General features: G+C 37.4%; 1 protein-coding gene across 1 annotated transcript; it reads right to left on the bottom strand.

The window, feature by feature from the left end:
• Window positions 1-968: 968 nt before the first annotated feature.
• On the bottom strand, window positions 969-4,930 carry LOC134217858 (ribonuclease P protein subunit p30). Its single transcript, XM_062696690.1, has 5 exons — window positions 4,841-4,930; window positions 4,459-4,600; window positions 3,083-3,183; window positions 1,357-1,775; window positions 969-1,293 (listed from the first exon to the last, which is right to left on the bottom strand). The coding sequence occupies exons 2-5, from the start codon at window positions 4,547-4,549 to the stop codon at window positions 1,017-1,019; spliced, it is 888 nt and encodes a 295-aa protein (XP_062552674.1). The 5' UTR covers window positions 4,550-4,600; window positions 4,841-4,930; the 3' UTR covers window positions 969-1,016.
• Window positions 4,931-13,668: the final 8,738 nt, after the last annotated feature.

The following is a 13,668-nucleotide window of genomic DNA, read 5'->3' as shown; positions in this document are numbered from 1 at the left end:
GGCACACAATGAATACGTTTGCGTGCGGTTTGATACTTTTCTGTCAAAACGCACGCAAACGTATGCATTGTGTTTGGCCCATAAGAGCACTCCCATGCACGTAAACTAACACCATCAAACGGTAGCCGAAATCTTCAACTAAGTGTTCATGGTGTTTGGTTTAGAGTGCTCTCAGATTCGACAAATTGACATTTGAATCTTTGTTTACAAAAGCAGAAAGTCGTTTTGGAAATTAAATATTGAAAACATATTAGACATTTCATTAGACACATTTATAAATTATATTTTATTGACCATCTCTATATTACAATTTTCGACTCATACGAAACGCATACCATTACAAATTCGAGGCAAATGCACTTTTTCATCGCATTGTTATTCAGAGACTTGGAACATAAATATTTTTGACGTATCTTTTGTACTGCTTTATCGACTTCGCACATCAGAAGAAAAAAATCTCGGGTACTTGTTCAAAGCTGCGTATGTCGCAAATTTTAAACAAACCCGTTTTCAACAGCATATGACATCAAATTCATCTAAAAATGTGTATATCTTCAAAGCTACATGAATATTACAAAACAGTGTAGGATCATTGAAAATATTGTCCATAAACCTCTTAGCAAAAAATGTACTTTAAAAACTTTTTTCGAACAACTAAATAGTTTAAATCGTGCGTCCACTTGTACGTTTTCATTACTGATTTCAAAATTAAGCTTTTTGCTTGTATATTCTGATTTTCGTTAAGAAAAACATTTTACTTTGTTTTCTCTGCAGCAAATGTCGTTATGTCGTGATAATAAGTGTTCCAATTTTGTTGTAGCATGTGCGTGAAACTGTCACTGGCGAACAAAGCTCGTGTACTCTGCTTCAAAGCTTAGAACCGGAATTAGGGCATAACCGTTATGCGAACATTTTTATATTCGGTTAGTTACTGCAAATAAATTATTTTTCGAGTCCCTACTAACACGTTTTATGACAAAAAATATTTTATTTGTTTTTTATTTACTGAAACGACTTCAAATAATTTTTGATATTTTTCGAGGTGGCTCTTGATTTTCGTCCATCATATTCTCATATTCCGTTATTTCTTCGGAATCTTTCTCATCACTATCGCTGATTGGTTCATCAACTTCCGAGTCTGTATAGTCATCGCTGTCAATCGCGTTTTGGCGCATGCTCACCACGACACCAGCTTTACCGTGCCTTCGAGTCTCGGCGTTGATGAGCACTTTCCTCGGCAAAGCAAGAATGGCATTTTTCGATTGCTCTTCACTTAGCCCCAAAATGAGTCCACTGGTTGGATTACACGAAAAATGTTAGACATCTTCATAATTGACTTAATTTGATAATACTCACAGATTAGCTATGTCATACGGTCCCCGTATTTGGAACCGATTTCTCGCTTCGCTGCTTATTACAACATTTTTTGATTTCCCATACGAATGGTACTTGTGAGCTCGGTTAATAATGTCCTTCCGATCATTGGAATTTGTAATGGCCGGAGCATATTTTATTTCGAACATAATATTCCTATTGACTGCAACGAAATAGGACTTCCTGCTCATTTTGCACCGGACTGTGGACGAGTTGTAAGAAACGATATCGCACTGCATGGATTGACAAGCATGTTGAAAAGCATCTTCCGTTCTGGGGATTACTGCCACTAAATGATATCCACGAAGGTTCAACGAGCGATTAGTTATCAACGTAATGGTGTTTTCCGAATAGATAATAGTCAATCGATTCAGCAAGATCAGACGTCCATTAAGTTTTTCCTGTGTAGAAGATGAATATTATGAACAAACAAAAAATATGTAAATAAATTATTAAATTAAAAATGAAGAATATTTGATTTTTTAGCGCATGGGGTGACAACCATCTACTAATAGCCTATTCAGATTACGCATATAAAACGTATTGTACGTGATTTCATATGAAATAAATATGAGATGAGTGAACCTTGACACCAAGATACTCTTTACCATGTTATAAAGCAAGTAATCTGAATAGGCTATTAGACGTTAAACCCGGTTTGACCATATGCATACCCATGGGTACGCACAGTTTCTAGTCTGCTCAGATTACAAGCTTCAACACTTGATATCAAGACAAAATTTTCAATACGACTTATCTACTTTTGTAAACAAAGATTCAAACGACGATTTGACGAATCTGATAGCTCTCCCACGCAAACCAACACCATCAACAGGTAGCGGAAACCTTCACCTACCTATTGATGGTGTTAGTTTGCGTGGGAGAGCTATCACATTCGTCAAATCGTCGTTTGAATCTTTGTTCACAAAAGCAGATAAGTCGTTTTCATAATTTTGTCTTGATATAATATTTGAACTGTGAACTTTGACATCAAGATACCCTTTAACAAGTGATAAAGCTTCAAGTCTGAATAGGCTATTAGAGTTAAGCGTTTTTATATTTTATCATCATCCTTATAGCCTATTCAGATAACGTCATTTATTATAATAATTATCGTGTCAAATCTTCTTATTGTCATTAAATCCCCACACTGGGACAGAGCCGCCTCGCAGCTTAGTGTTCATTAAGCACTTCCACAGTTATTAACTGCGAGTTTCTAAGCCAAGTTACCATTTTTGCATTCGTATATCATGAAGCTAACACAATGATACTTTTATGCCCAGGGAAGTCGAGACAATTTCCAATCCGAAAATTGTCTAGACTGGCACCGGGAATCGAACCCAGCCACCCTCAGCATGGTCTTGCTTTGTAGCCGCGCGTCCTCGCGCGCGTCTTACCGCACGGCTAAGGAGGGCCCCATATGAGTGTCAAATATGAGAAAGAAAATTGGAAGTATGGAAATCATGGAAATAGGAATCTAGTTACTCTCATGATATTTATTATTATGAATGGCGTAATCTCTATTAACAATAGTGTAGGGGACGGGTTTTCCTTTGTTGAGCCATTTTTAATCTTGGGATTCGCTAACTGGTTGACCCAATATTTTAAGCGGGAATAATGTAATTTGATTTAAATTCTTCAAAAATACCCTAAAAACTTGTTCATAACATTATTTTTTCGATTTTAAATTATGTTAAAAAATACTTACGCTTAAAGGTTTCAGATCAATGGGTGCCGGAATTGTATCTCCTTTCTTATCACAACTATCGTGATCGTATATTTGTTCAATTGCTACGTTTTTGTATCCAACTTTAATAAAAGCAATAAATGAGTATTTTTCAATATATAATTGAGGGGTTTAGAAGCAGAGAAGTGTAAGTGATACTTAGGTCAAATTTAAGTTGATAGCAAAAAAATCTTTGGTTTTAGATTTCTTAGTACATTTTGCGTTGGTCTATGGGGCAGTGCATAGGTTCATTATTTGACGTTTGACCGGTGCCATTTTTAGTAAACAGCGCACCGCTCAAATGTTATTGTCTTCATCCGATGCACCTCCCCATTGTACCATGGTTTTCCAAATTTCCACGTTGTACCAGCATGACCATGTACCATGGTACGAATACCGCCAGTGTCATTAGTATAAGACAGCCTTTAGATATGCATGTATTTTAAGAAAATTAATAACATTGAAAATAACAACTATAATTATAAATTCAATTTCAGTATCCATTAATTAGCTAGGCCATAATGGGCTAGGAGAACCGGATAAATGCTGTCATCAGAGAAAAAGTAGAATCACTAAAATTTACCACGGCAAGGTATATATAGCCAACGGAATTCAAAATAGTTTTAAATATTACAAGCTGATTATTTTTTATTTTTTGAAAATGGTTTACTGCACGAGATTAGAAATTCAAAAAAATATTTATTATCATGAACAATCAAATAAATATATGTAAATGTATCTATAGATAATCAAAAGTCTAACCCGGTGCACAAAATTATTTTCAAAATTTAATACAGATATCATTTTGAAATTTTTAATTTTTTTTAAAGAATTGCATCCCATATCTCGCTGTGGAAGTTTTTTCGTGATTCTACTTTTCTTTTTTGAAATTTCTCCTAGCGTATGGCACTCTGGGTAGGCGTATTAGCCTTCTCTTCAGTCCCCTGGTTCCAAACGAGCAGGAGATGTCAAACGTGACGAATGGCGGTACCCTTCTTAACTCTCTAATATTAATTATTCTATATACATATAGACCAATGCAAGATCTTGATCTAACCTCACTTATTTGACAGTTCACAGAGCTTGTTTACAAGGTGTTAGAAGAAAAATCGATGAGGAGAAAATTAAAATTCATATTTTTAGTTTAAAATTGCTGCGATCCGAATATTTCAATGATATTCTTTGCATTCAGCATGAAATTAATCGCAAAGGCCATCTACATGCGAATAAAATGACGAAACAATTTTATCGGAAGCTTCGCCAGAGGCTAAGTCCCGGTGAAAAAGCTCTGTGAACTGTCAACCTACGTCATCATGCACTGGTCTATAGGTGTAATATTTATATTATAATTAACTTACGTTCAACCAGCTCGTTCAATATTCCTAGAAGTTCTTGAGGTGCATTGTTATAAGGTATACAAAGATCACTAAATCCAGTAAATTTATTCATCGCTTTTTAAACGAATTATAAAAATAATATGGTAAAATAAAACAATACTATTGAGATTCTCACGTCCGAATGTGTGAGTGGCGATAAAAGGAAAACAAACACTCCTAGATGGTGCTACTCAGCAAAGTTTGGGTAAAAATGAGTATATTTTTCATATATTTTTTGACTCCTTCGCAACCCATGTGATGATTCGATCAATTTTGAGGTTATGAGCAGAAGGAAAACAAACATGTATTTACACATGCCGAATTGCACATCAGTGTGCGAGCATTAAACGTCACTCATCTCTATCCTCAGCAGTATTTTGACACTGCTTACCAACACAAACACGTGTTCCGACTGTTTATTTTGTTTGAAGTGCGATGCGATGTTAAACCCAGTGCTCCGGAACGTACACGGAGATTTCCGTTTACCCAATAATGGGTACTTTTATGTGCTATCTCCAAAGACAAACAGACATAACACATTGAACATTCACCCATCAAATTCATCGTCGTTACAAGATAAAGATTGTCGCTGTCGCTGTTGTCCGGAACATTTTTTGCTGGCGAGGATACACGGAGAAACACGTTTACTCATTAATGGGTACTTTTTCTTTGCTATCTCTTTCCCTCTGCTGAAAAATTTACCCATTTTGAGGGAATAAGTGGATCTACTCATTTAAATGAGTAAATCCACTTATTCTCCCAAAATGGGTAAATTTTTCAGCAGAGAGAAAGAGATAGCAGACAAAAAGTACCCATTAATGAGTAAACGATTTTTACCGGGTAGGGTGCTAAATGTCAATGAAGGAAAAATACATATGATTTGACAGTTCGGTACCCAACATGTTTCGGACAGCAGAACAAATGGAACCGAAGCGACAATCTTTATCTTGTAACTAAAATATCTTTTTTCAAACACTAACGACATAGGGCACTGCACGGAATAATCTCTTTCTCTTTCCTTCTCCCTAAATTTTGACGTTTACTGGCCTTGTTGTTTTCTAATTTCTTTGCAGCGAAAAAGAGACAAAGCAGTCCCTTATAGGTGCAGTGCCCTTATAGGTTGATTTTAGTTAGTTGGTCAATAAACCACTAACCAGTCGAGTGTTATGTCTTTGTGTTTGTGCTATCTCTTTCTAACTGCAGAAAAATGTACCCATGCATTGTTTGAAACTCAGCTGAAGTTGCAGAACTTCAAAAAATGGGTAAATTTTTCTGCAGAGAAAAAAGAGCAAATTGATTTTTTTCGTACACGGTTAGATTACTTCACCCAGTAATGGGTACTTTGTTATTGATGATAATATTCCCACCTTTATTTATTTATCAGACGGAGTGGCCTGTGCTGAAAAGTCTTCTCCTCCATTCAGCTCGGTCCATGGGTGCACGTCGCCAACCACGCAGTCTGCACTAGACTGGCCCAGCTTAGTATGGGGAGAAAAAAATGTTGTCGAATTCCACGGGGCACCCCTCAGGATTGTGTCTTTTGGTGAGAAAATCAATCTCTGAAAATTTCAGCTCAATCGGTTGTTGCATAAGCTGGCGCAATTGATTTGAAGTTTGTATGGGGATTTCATTCAAAATATATAGGAAAATACACCTTCGTCACTCATTCGATCTGAAAATTGTTTCTGATCATTCGATTCAGCTCAGAATTACAAAAAGGGCAGTTGGTATGTTACAGAACAATTTCACAGAACATTGTACTGTATTGAGAGCTGGATAGTGCAATTTTGGATTTATTGATCGAATCGCATCAGCCGAAAACTATATAAAAGTTCATTTAATCATCATACAATGTTCTGTGAAATTGTTCTGTTACATACCAACTGCCCTTTTTGCGATTCTGAGCTCAATCGAACGATCAGAAACAATTTTCAGATCGAATTAGTGACGGAGGTGTATTTTCCTATATATTTTGGCTGAAATCTCCATGAAAACTTCAAATCAATTGCGCCAGCTTATGCTACAACCGATTGAGCTGAAATTCTCAGAGATTGATTTTCTCACCAAAAGACACAATCCTGGGGGGTGCACCGTGGAATTCGACAACATTTTGTTTCCTGGGCAGATCTAATCCGCACCAATAGCAATAGGGTCCGCAAATCGTCCTCCACCTTGCTTGCTGTGCACCTCGCCTTCTTGTTCCCGTTGGATCGCTGTCGAGAACTATTTTCACCGGATTACTGTTCGACTAACTGGCCCATCGCAGTCTTCAAATTTTCGCGGTGTGAACGATGGATGGTTTTCCCAACAGTTGATGCAACTCTTGGTTCACTCGCCTTCCCCATGTACCGTCCGCCAGCTGCACCCCACCATAGATGGTACGCAGCACTTTCCTTTCGAAAACTCCAAGTGTGCGTTGGTCCTCCACGAGCATCGGCCAGGTCTCGTGTCCGTAGAGAACTACCGGCCTAATAAGCGTTTTGTAGAGTCAGTTTGGTACGGCGGCGAACTCTATATTCGATCGGAGCGTTTTGCGGAGTCCAAAGTAGCTCAAAGAGCCCAAGTTCACGAATTCTTCAACCACCAATACATACTCGTGGTGGGTGCCTTGCGTTGTCCTCTCTTGAGCCTCTTCCTATCATGTACTTCGACATGTTGATGACTAGTCCAATCCATTTAGCTTCATCCTCTCAAAGTAACGTGCCATAATATCAATGTCGTCGGCGAAGCCAAATAGCTGAACAGACTTATTGTAAATTGTACCAGTCGTGTCAATCTCTGCTCTTCGTATTACTCCCTCCAAAGCGATGTTGAATAGTAAACACAAAATCATTTTGTCCTCTGCGCGTTTCGAAGGGACTCGAGAATGCCCCTGAAACTCGAACTACGCATCACATCACCCTATACATCGTCGCCTTGATCAACCGTATCAGTTTATCCGGAAATCCGTTTTCGTGCATTAGCTGCCATAGATGGTCCCGATCGATTGTATCATAGTTGAAGTTGATAAATAGATGATGTGTGGACACCTTGTATTCGCGGCATTTCTGCAATACCTGACATACGACGAATACCTGGTCTGTGGTAAAGCGTTCACCCATAGATCCCCGTTTAGTGTTTTAACTCCAGGGGCTTTGCTGTATTTCAGCCGGACGATCACCTCCTGGATTTCCTATGGAGATTCAGAGACGGAAGTCGTATGTCCTGCACGCGTGCTCCGCGTGTTTGATGTTAGCCGAAATTTGATGTTAGCCGCGAAATTTAAACATTTTCGCGAAAAACCGCGAAATTAACCTTTCCCGTCAATAATTTTATTCCATTCTATTGCCTCAGTAGATTTCTTGACCTAGTCAATACCAACTCGACAAACAACGCATTTTTTGGCGACTCGATTTTTTTGTGCGGAGAGCGGAGTCCGAAATTGATCGAATGTTGAGCTAAAAGTAAACTGCAGAACAATTTTGTTTTTCTTTCAAATTGTAAAAATAGAGACTTTAAAAAATATGGATTCTTTAGGAAAGTTAGAAATTCTCAAAGGGCTACTACCGAATTCACATGACCTGCAATGCTCACATTATGGGATTGTTCGGCGTTTGGAGAAAAAAGTTTCCCAACGTTGATCGTCTCGTGGCATGTTTCAAATCTATTTTTTCTCATTCGGCCTCTTTCCGTTTTCCTCAGCACTTCAAAATAGCGGTGAAATATCTGTCTATTCCTGGAAACTCGGTAGATGCTGAACGTAGTGTCTGCCAGTACAATTTGGCTTTTGACCAGTAATGCAAAGAAATAATTAAAAACATTATTTGAAATTAATAAACGCAACAATTTAAATAAATATGGAACCTACATTGTCTTTTTTATTTTTTGTACCGAAATATGATTTACCGCGAAATTGCCGCGAATTTTCAGATTTTCTGAATTGGCTTTCCGCGAAATTATAAAAAATTTGCCGCGAATTTCCACCACCCCTATTCATTACCCTACCGCCACCGTTGTCTACCAGATCGCTATTCAGGTGCTCTTCGTAGTGCTGCCGCCACCTTTGGATCACCTCATGATCGTTCGTAAGAAGGTTCCTGTTTATGTCCTTACACATATCGGGCTGTGGCACATGGCCCTTACGTGAACGGCTTAATTTCTCATAGAACATACGTGCGTTGTAAGCGCGGTACAGTTGCTCCACAGAGAAAGAGACGTCTCACTCAACACATGTTCCATCGATCACCTTTTTAACGTATTCAATTTTGTATAGGTAGTCAATCGGCCACCGATGGCGCTTCCATTTAACGTTTGCGCACTACCGCCATCTGGTTGCCGCTTGGCCACATACAGTGAATTTAGCATTGGGCGATACTGTTATCGTGACGATGATTTTGATTGCATTTTATTCTAAGTGAGACGTCTGTTTCTCTGACGGAGCAACCCGTCTTTTCACGGTCTCGATCTTCATGCTGGCGCTTTTTCCTCCGAAAATTCGAGTTTTGTCTGTTCCTCGCCCGTTTGTATCGTGCCTCGTTCGCCCTCGTGCTGTGTTGCAGCAATCTCCCCATGCTGCATTATTCTCCTCAACTAACTGCTCACATTCGCCGTCATACCAGTTGTTTCTCTGATCCGAAGAGCACCGTGCCTAGTGCAGCGGTTGCTGTGCTTCCAATGGCGGATCGAATATCTCTCCAGCCATCTTCAAGAGACGCTGCGCCTAGCTGCTCTTCCGTTGGGAGTGCCTACGTGTTGCTGCGCGTATTCTTGGGCTACCATCTTGCAGCCGCCCAATGTTTAGCCGACGCGTGTTGTACACCGTGAGAGTTTTAGGCGCAGACATACTGCAACGAGGTAGTGGTCGGGTTCAATATTCGCACTGCGATAAGTGCGTACGTTCGTGATGTCGGAGAAGAATTAACCGTCGATTAGAACGCGGTCGATTTGGTTTTCCGTTTTTTGATTAGGTGATTTCCATGTGACCTTGTGGATATTCTTGCAGGGGAAGAAAGTGGTTCGGACTACGGGAGGCTGCAAAGTTTATGCATCGTTGGCCGTTGTCGTTCGATACGGTATGCAGACTATCCGGTTCGATGACCGGTCTATACATTTCCTCCCATCCTACCTGAGGGTTTATGTCGCCGATGACGATTTTGACGTCCCGCAGTGGGCATCCATCGTATGCCTGCTCCAGCTGTGCATAGAACGCTTCTTTCTCGTCGTCGGGCCTCCTTTCGTGTGGGCAGTGCATTTTATCCACAGCTTGCACACCCTTGCGTTGATTGAATGCCACCCAATCACGCGTTGGTGCATCATTGCCCGCTAACACAATGATACAATGCCCAGGGAAATCGAGACAATTTCCAATCCGAAAATTGTCTAGACTGGCACCGGGAATCGAAGCCAGCCACCCTCAGCATGCTTTGTAGCCGCGTATCTTATCGCATGCCTCCATGCGTGAGTAAAATAACATTTTTGCAACTAGTCGCACAAATTACTATAAATTATGCAAATGTTGGAAATAATACTTTTGGGATGCATGAAAATGCGCAGAATTTGGGACGGTCACGGTATATGAATAATCATCCGAAGGATTCAATTACACCCAGGTTTTTTTTACACGGTTGGAATTCATTAATTTCTCGGTTAACCCGAACTTTCACAGCTTTTTAAATACCACCTGATTTTTCTTTGATTTTTTGTGAATTTTTTCGTGGGTTTAACTCATTGTTTCATTGACGCTGAAGGTCTTAAACGACTAAAACCAAACCGTGTAAAAAAAAACCTGGGTGTATACCATCCCGGTAAAGCTCTACTGTCCATGGAGTGAGCGAACAAAGGTATTCTTTTCTTTCTATCACTGGTTGTTTCGATGATGTCAATTAAAAATTATTTTCATTTATTATTTATTAAGGTAAATGAAAAATAAAACAAAAAACAAAGATTTTGTTTACTTTGTTCTCATTCTTTACTTATTTTTTTCTTTCTATATGCGTACGGCAATAAAGGTTTCAGTTTTTCTTTGTTGCAATGCGTTCACCATCTGAAAGTGTTTCATTTTTCTTTGACTTTTGTTTGCTAGCGCCCTAGCGGTAGACTATTTCATGTTGTAGTAATTCATCTTGAAGTATTGTTTCCCAATCTAGGAGTAATATTCACTTATGTATGTCCTTGTCGTTCTTCAAACTGTATATTTATAAGTATTGATTTTTTATAAGTTAGACGCAGAAGCATTTTTTTCCTTTTCTTTCACCTGACTTTCGTTTTTCTAGTCCAAAAAGATGGTTTTATAAGGTTTTTTTTTTTATTTCTTTAACTAGTTCTATGACAGCATGAATGTACTGATCCAAGACATATAAAATTTGCGGCCCAAATTGTATTTTTCTACACCTAATTGATGAATTTTATGGACAGCTTATTTTGTTTACTTGCAACAATTTTATACAGTCATTTCGAAGGGGTTTGCTGTATTTTTATTTACAGTCATAACCCTGCTTCTAATCGCCGGTAATGATTCTTTCTTTCTAGAATCCATTTCGAGTAAATTTTCTGCGCATCTGATTTATATTTTTACATCTCTACTATCACGATTTTTATTTTACTCTTAGTTGTATGTATTTGTATAGTACTAGTATCATTACCATTTTTAGTAGTTAATTATTTACTCCTCCGCTTTCGTAGTTGCAACGTTTACGTTATACTACTATTCAATGCTCAATACAACTAGTTTGCATGGATTTTCATTTAGTTGGCTCATAATATAAATACAGAAAAGAGATTAATAATGAAAAACAATCTCTCAAATATTTATTCATGCATCAAAAACAACTCAAACTGTAAACCATGAAGTTGTTAAATTAGTTGACTGCACACTTTGTTCACAGATGGACAAATTGAAATTTATTTTGCGAAAAAGAATCCACGTGTCTCGTTGGGATGCAAATCCACCTCTTCGATAAAAGTGACGTAGGTATATGCGCAGACAAAAACATTAACAACTAGATTAGTTGTACGGTCGAACAACCGAATGCTAGGCAATTGAATTGTTGTAAATAAAAAGCAAATCTTACCTCATACGCTCATACATGCTCTCAGCACTCATAACATGCGCTACACATTTACACATTTGGGGTGCTAGAAGCCATTCATATTCGTCACTGTTTATTGTTTAACACTATTTTTTACTGGAGCCATACTAGTTTTCTGCTAATAGTCGCGGTTCCTTCTTTTCTTTGATCGTTTTGTTCTATACAAATTGCATCTATCAGATGTTATTACACACAGATTAGGGTCATGGATCTATGTTTGTTTTCGATTTGGAACGTTAAATGCAACAATTTCGTTTAGTGTTTTTGGTCTAAATCTCACGGAAAAGCGACGAAAACAATGAGTTTTGGCTTAAGTTGCATTTTACTTTTGTTTCAAAAAAAAAACTTCCATTTCGAGTTTCAAACTTTTACAGAGATAAAAAGAGTACGCTATAGCATATTTTTTACATTTGATTTTCTTGTCAGTTAAGTTTTTAAAACGTCACCAAAGCTTTAGTGTTTTCGACTGTCGAAAGTAAAATAAGAAAGTTTGTTCTACAAAAATTCCAAAAATTATTAAGCTGATTTGACACTTTAAATGTGACCACATAACACATAACACACTGAAAAATTCGGTTCCGATGACAAGTTCTTACAATTTTACCCAATGAATTTACTTTTGAGCTTGAACTCAGAAAAGTGTAGGTATGATGTTTTGTGAAGGAAATCTTATAGGAAATATCTGAAATAGACAATCACGAAGTGAGAATACATGAAGCTATTTTCATAAGCTGGTTTGGCCACCACAATAACCAAACATCGTAATCGATAATAGGATCACAACTGGAATTTGCAATACCGACCTAAAGATTCCAATATTAGGGTCCTGTTCCAACTCATATGCATAAACAAAGAAATGAAATCAATTTTTCCTATAATTTATTATGGAAAATAATAAAGTTTTCCTACATGGTATAAAATAGCCAACGCATATTAATGTCGTTTTCGGTTTTAAACCTGGATCAGGTCCGACCCCGACTCTGAATAACCGAACGAAAAACGAATCGGGATCGAGTCAGTATGATGGTATTAGTGAGAACTCAATCCCTATCATCTGTTTTGTTTTCAATCCGCCTTTTATCAGCTGGCAGAAACAGACATATTTTATCTATTGAATTTAGTTATTAGTGTTATTTTTTTCTTGTTTTATGAATTATGGGGGAAATCAGACGTTTCTTCTGTTAATTGTTTAATGACTCAAATGACTATTATTCCATCAATAAATTAATGTGATTAGGAGCTTGTGATGAATGACGACGGCAATGTGGATTGCCGTGAAAAAATTCATGCCAATCCGTGTTTCCCGATAAACTATTATGCTGATTCTATATGGCTTTTTGGGTAACAGTGATTGTGTTACAGTAGATTTGAATTATCAATTATGTCATTGAAATGGAACAGAACAAGAAAATATGGAAACACTTTGAAAAAAATCCAATACAAATTTTTTTGAGATTTGGGGCCTTTTATTTTAAAACAAAGAATCAAATCGTACAAGAGTTGAACAGCATTCTTTTTTGCTATTTGCATTCTTTCTGCTATTTTTCCCTCAAGAGGGGACCCTTTGGGATAAATTGCGATTTCGTCAGAACTGCAAAACCAAATATACAAAAGAGGCAAATAATTTTTCACTACAAAACAGGAGATTCAACATAATAAATATCAATGGGATAAAATATGTCTTTGTCGTTTTTTAACGAATTATAATTAAAAACCTTTCATCCACTTAAAAATTATGCACAATTCGTATGAAAACTGTTCCTAAATAAACATTTGATTTTATTTATAAATAATCATTTATAAATAACTACAATAAATTTGTTGATGGCAATATAGTTGCTAAACCCTTATAAATGGTTAATGCCAAAGTTAATACATTATGTGTATAATCTTCAAATCCGTAACCTTGAACAAATTATGCACAGAATTGCAATAATGCATAAAATAATGGTATGAACATTATGGTATAAATAACTTCATAGCGGCAGATACTCTGGTACGCTATTTTTCCATTGATAGAGCAGTTATACCTAAAGTATATGTACGAATACACAACGTAATAGTGAATAAATAGCAGCTACCTTCTCGTCACTGCATTTTATAAATCACATTTTCAACAAAATGT

This window comes from Armigeres subalbatus, chromosome 2, assembly GCF_024139115.2.
Source record: "Armigeres subalbatus isolate Guangzhou_Male chromosome 2, GZ_Asu_2, whole genome shotgun sequence".
Taxonomy (NCBI): domain Eukaryota; kingdom Metazoa; phylum Arthropoda; class Insecta; order Diptera; family Culicidae; genus Armigeres; species Armigeres subalbatus.
Note: the sequence above shows the minus strand (reverse complement) of the source record. Positions and strands in the feature narration are given on the sequence as shown.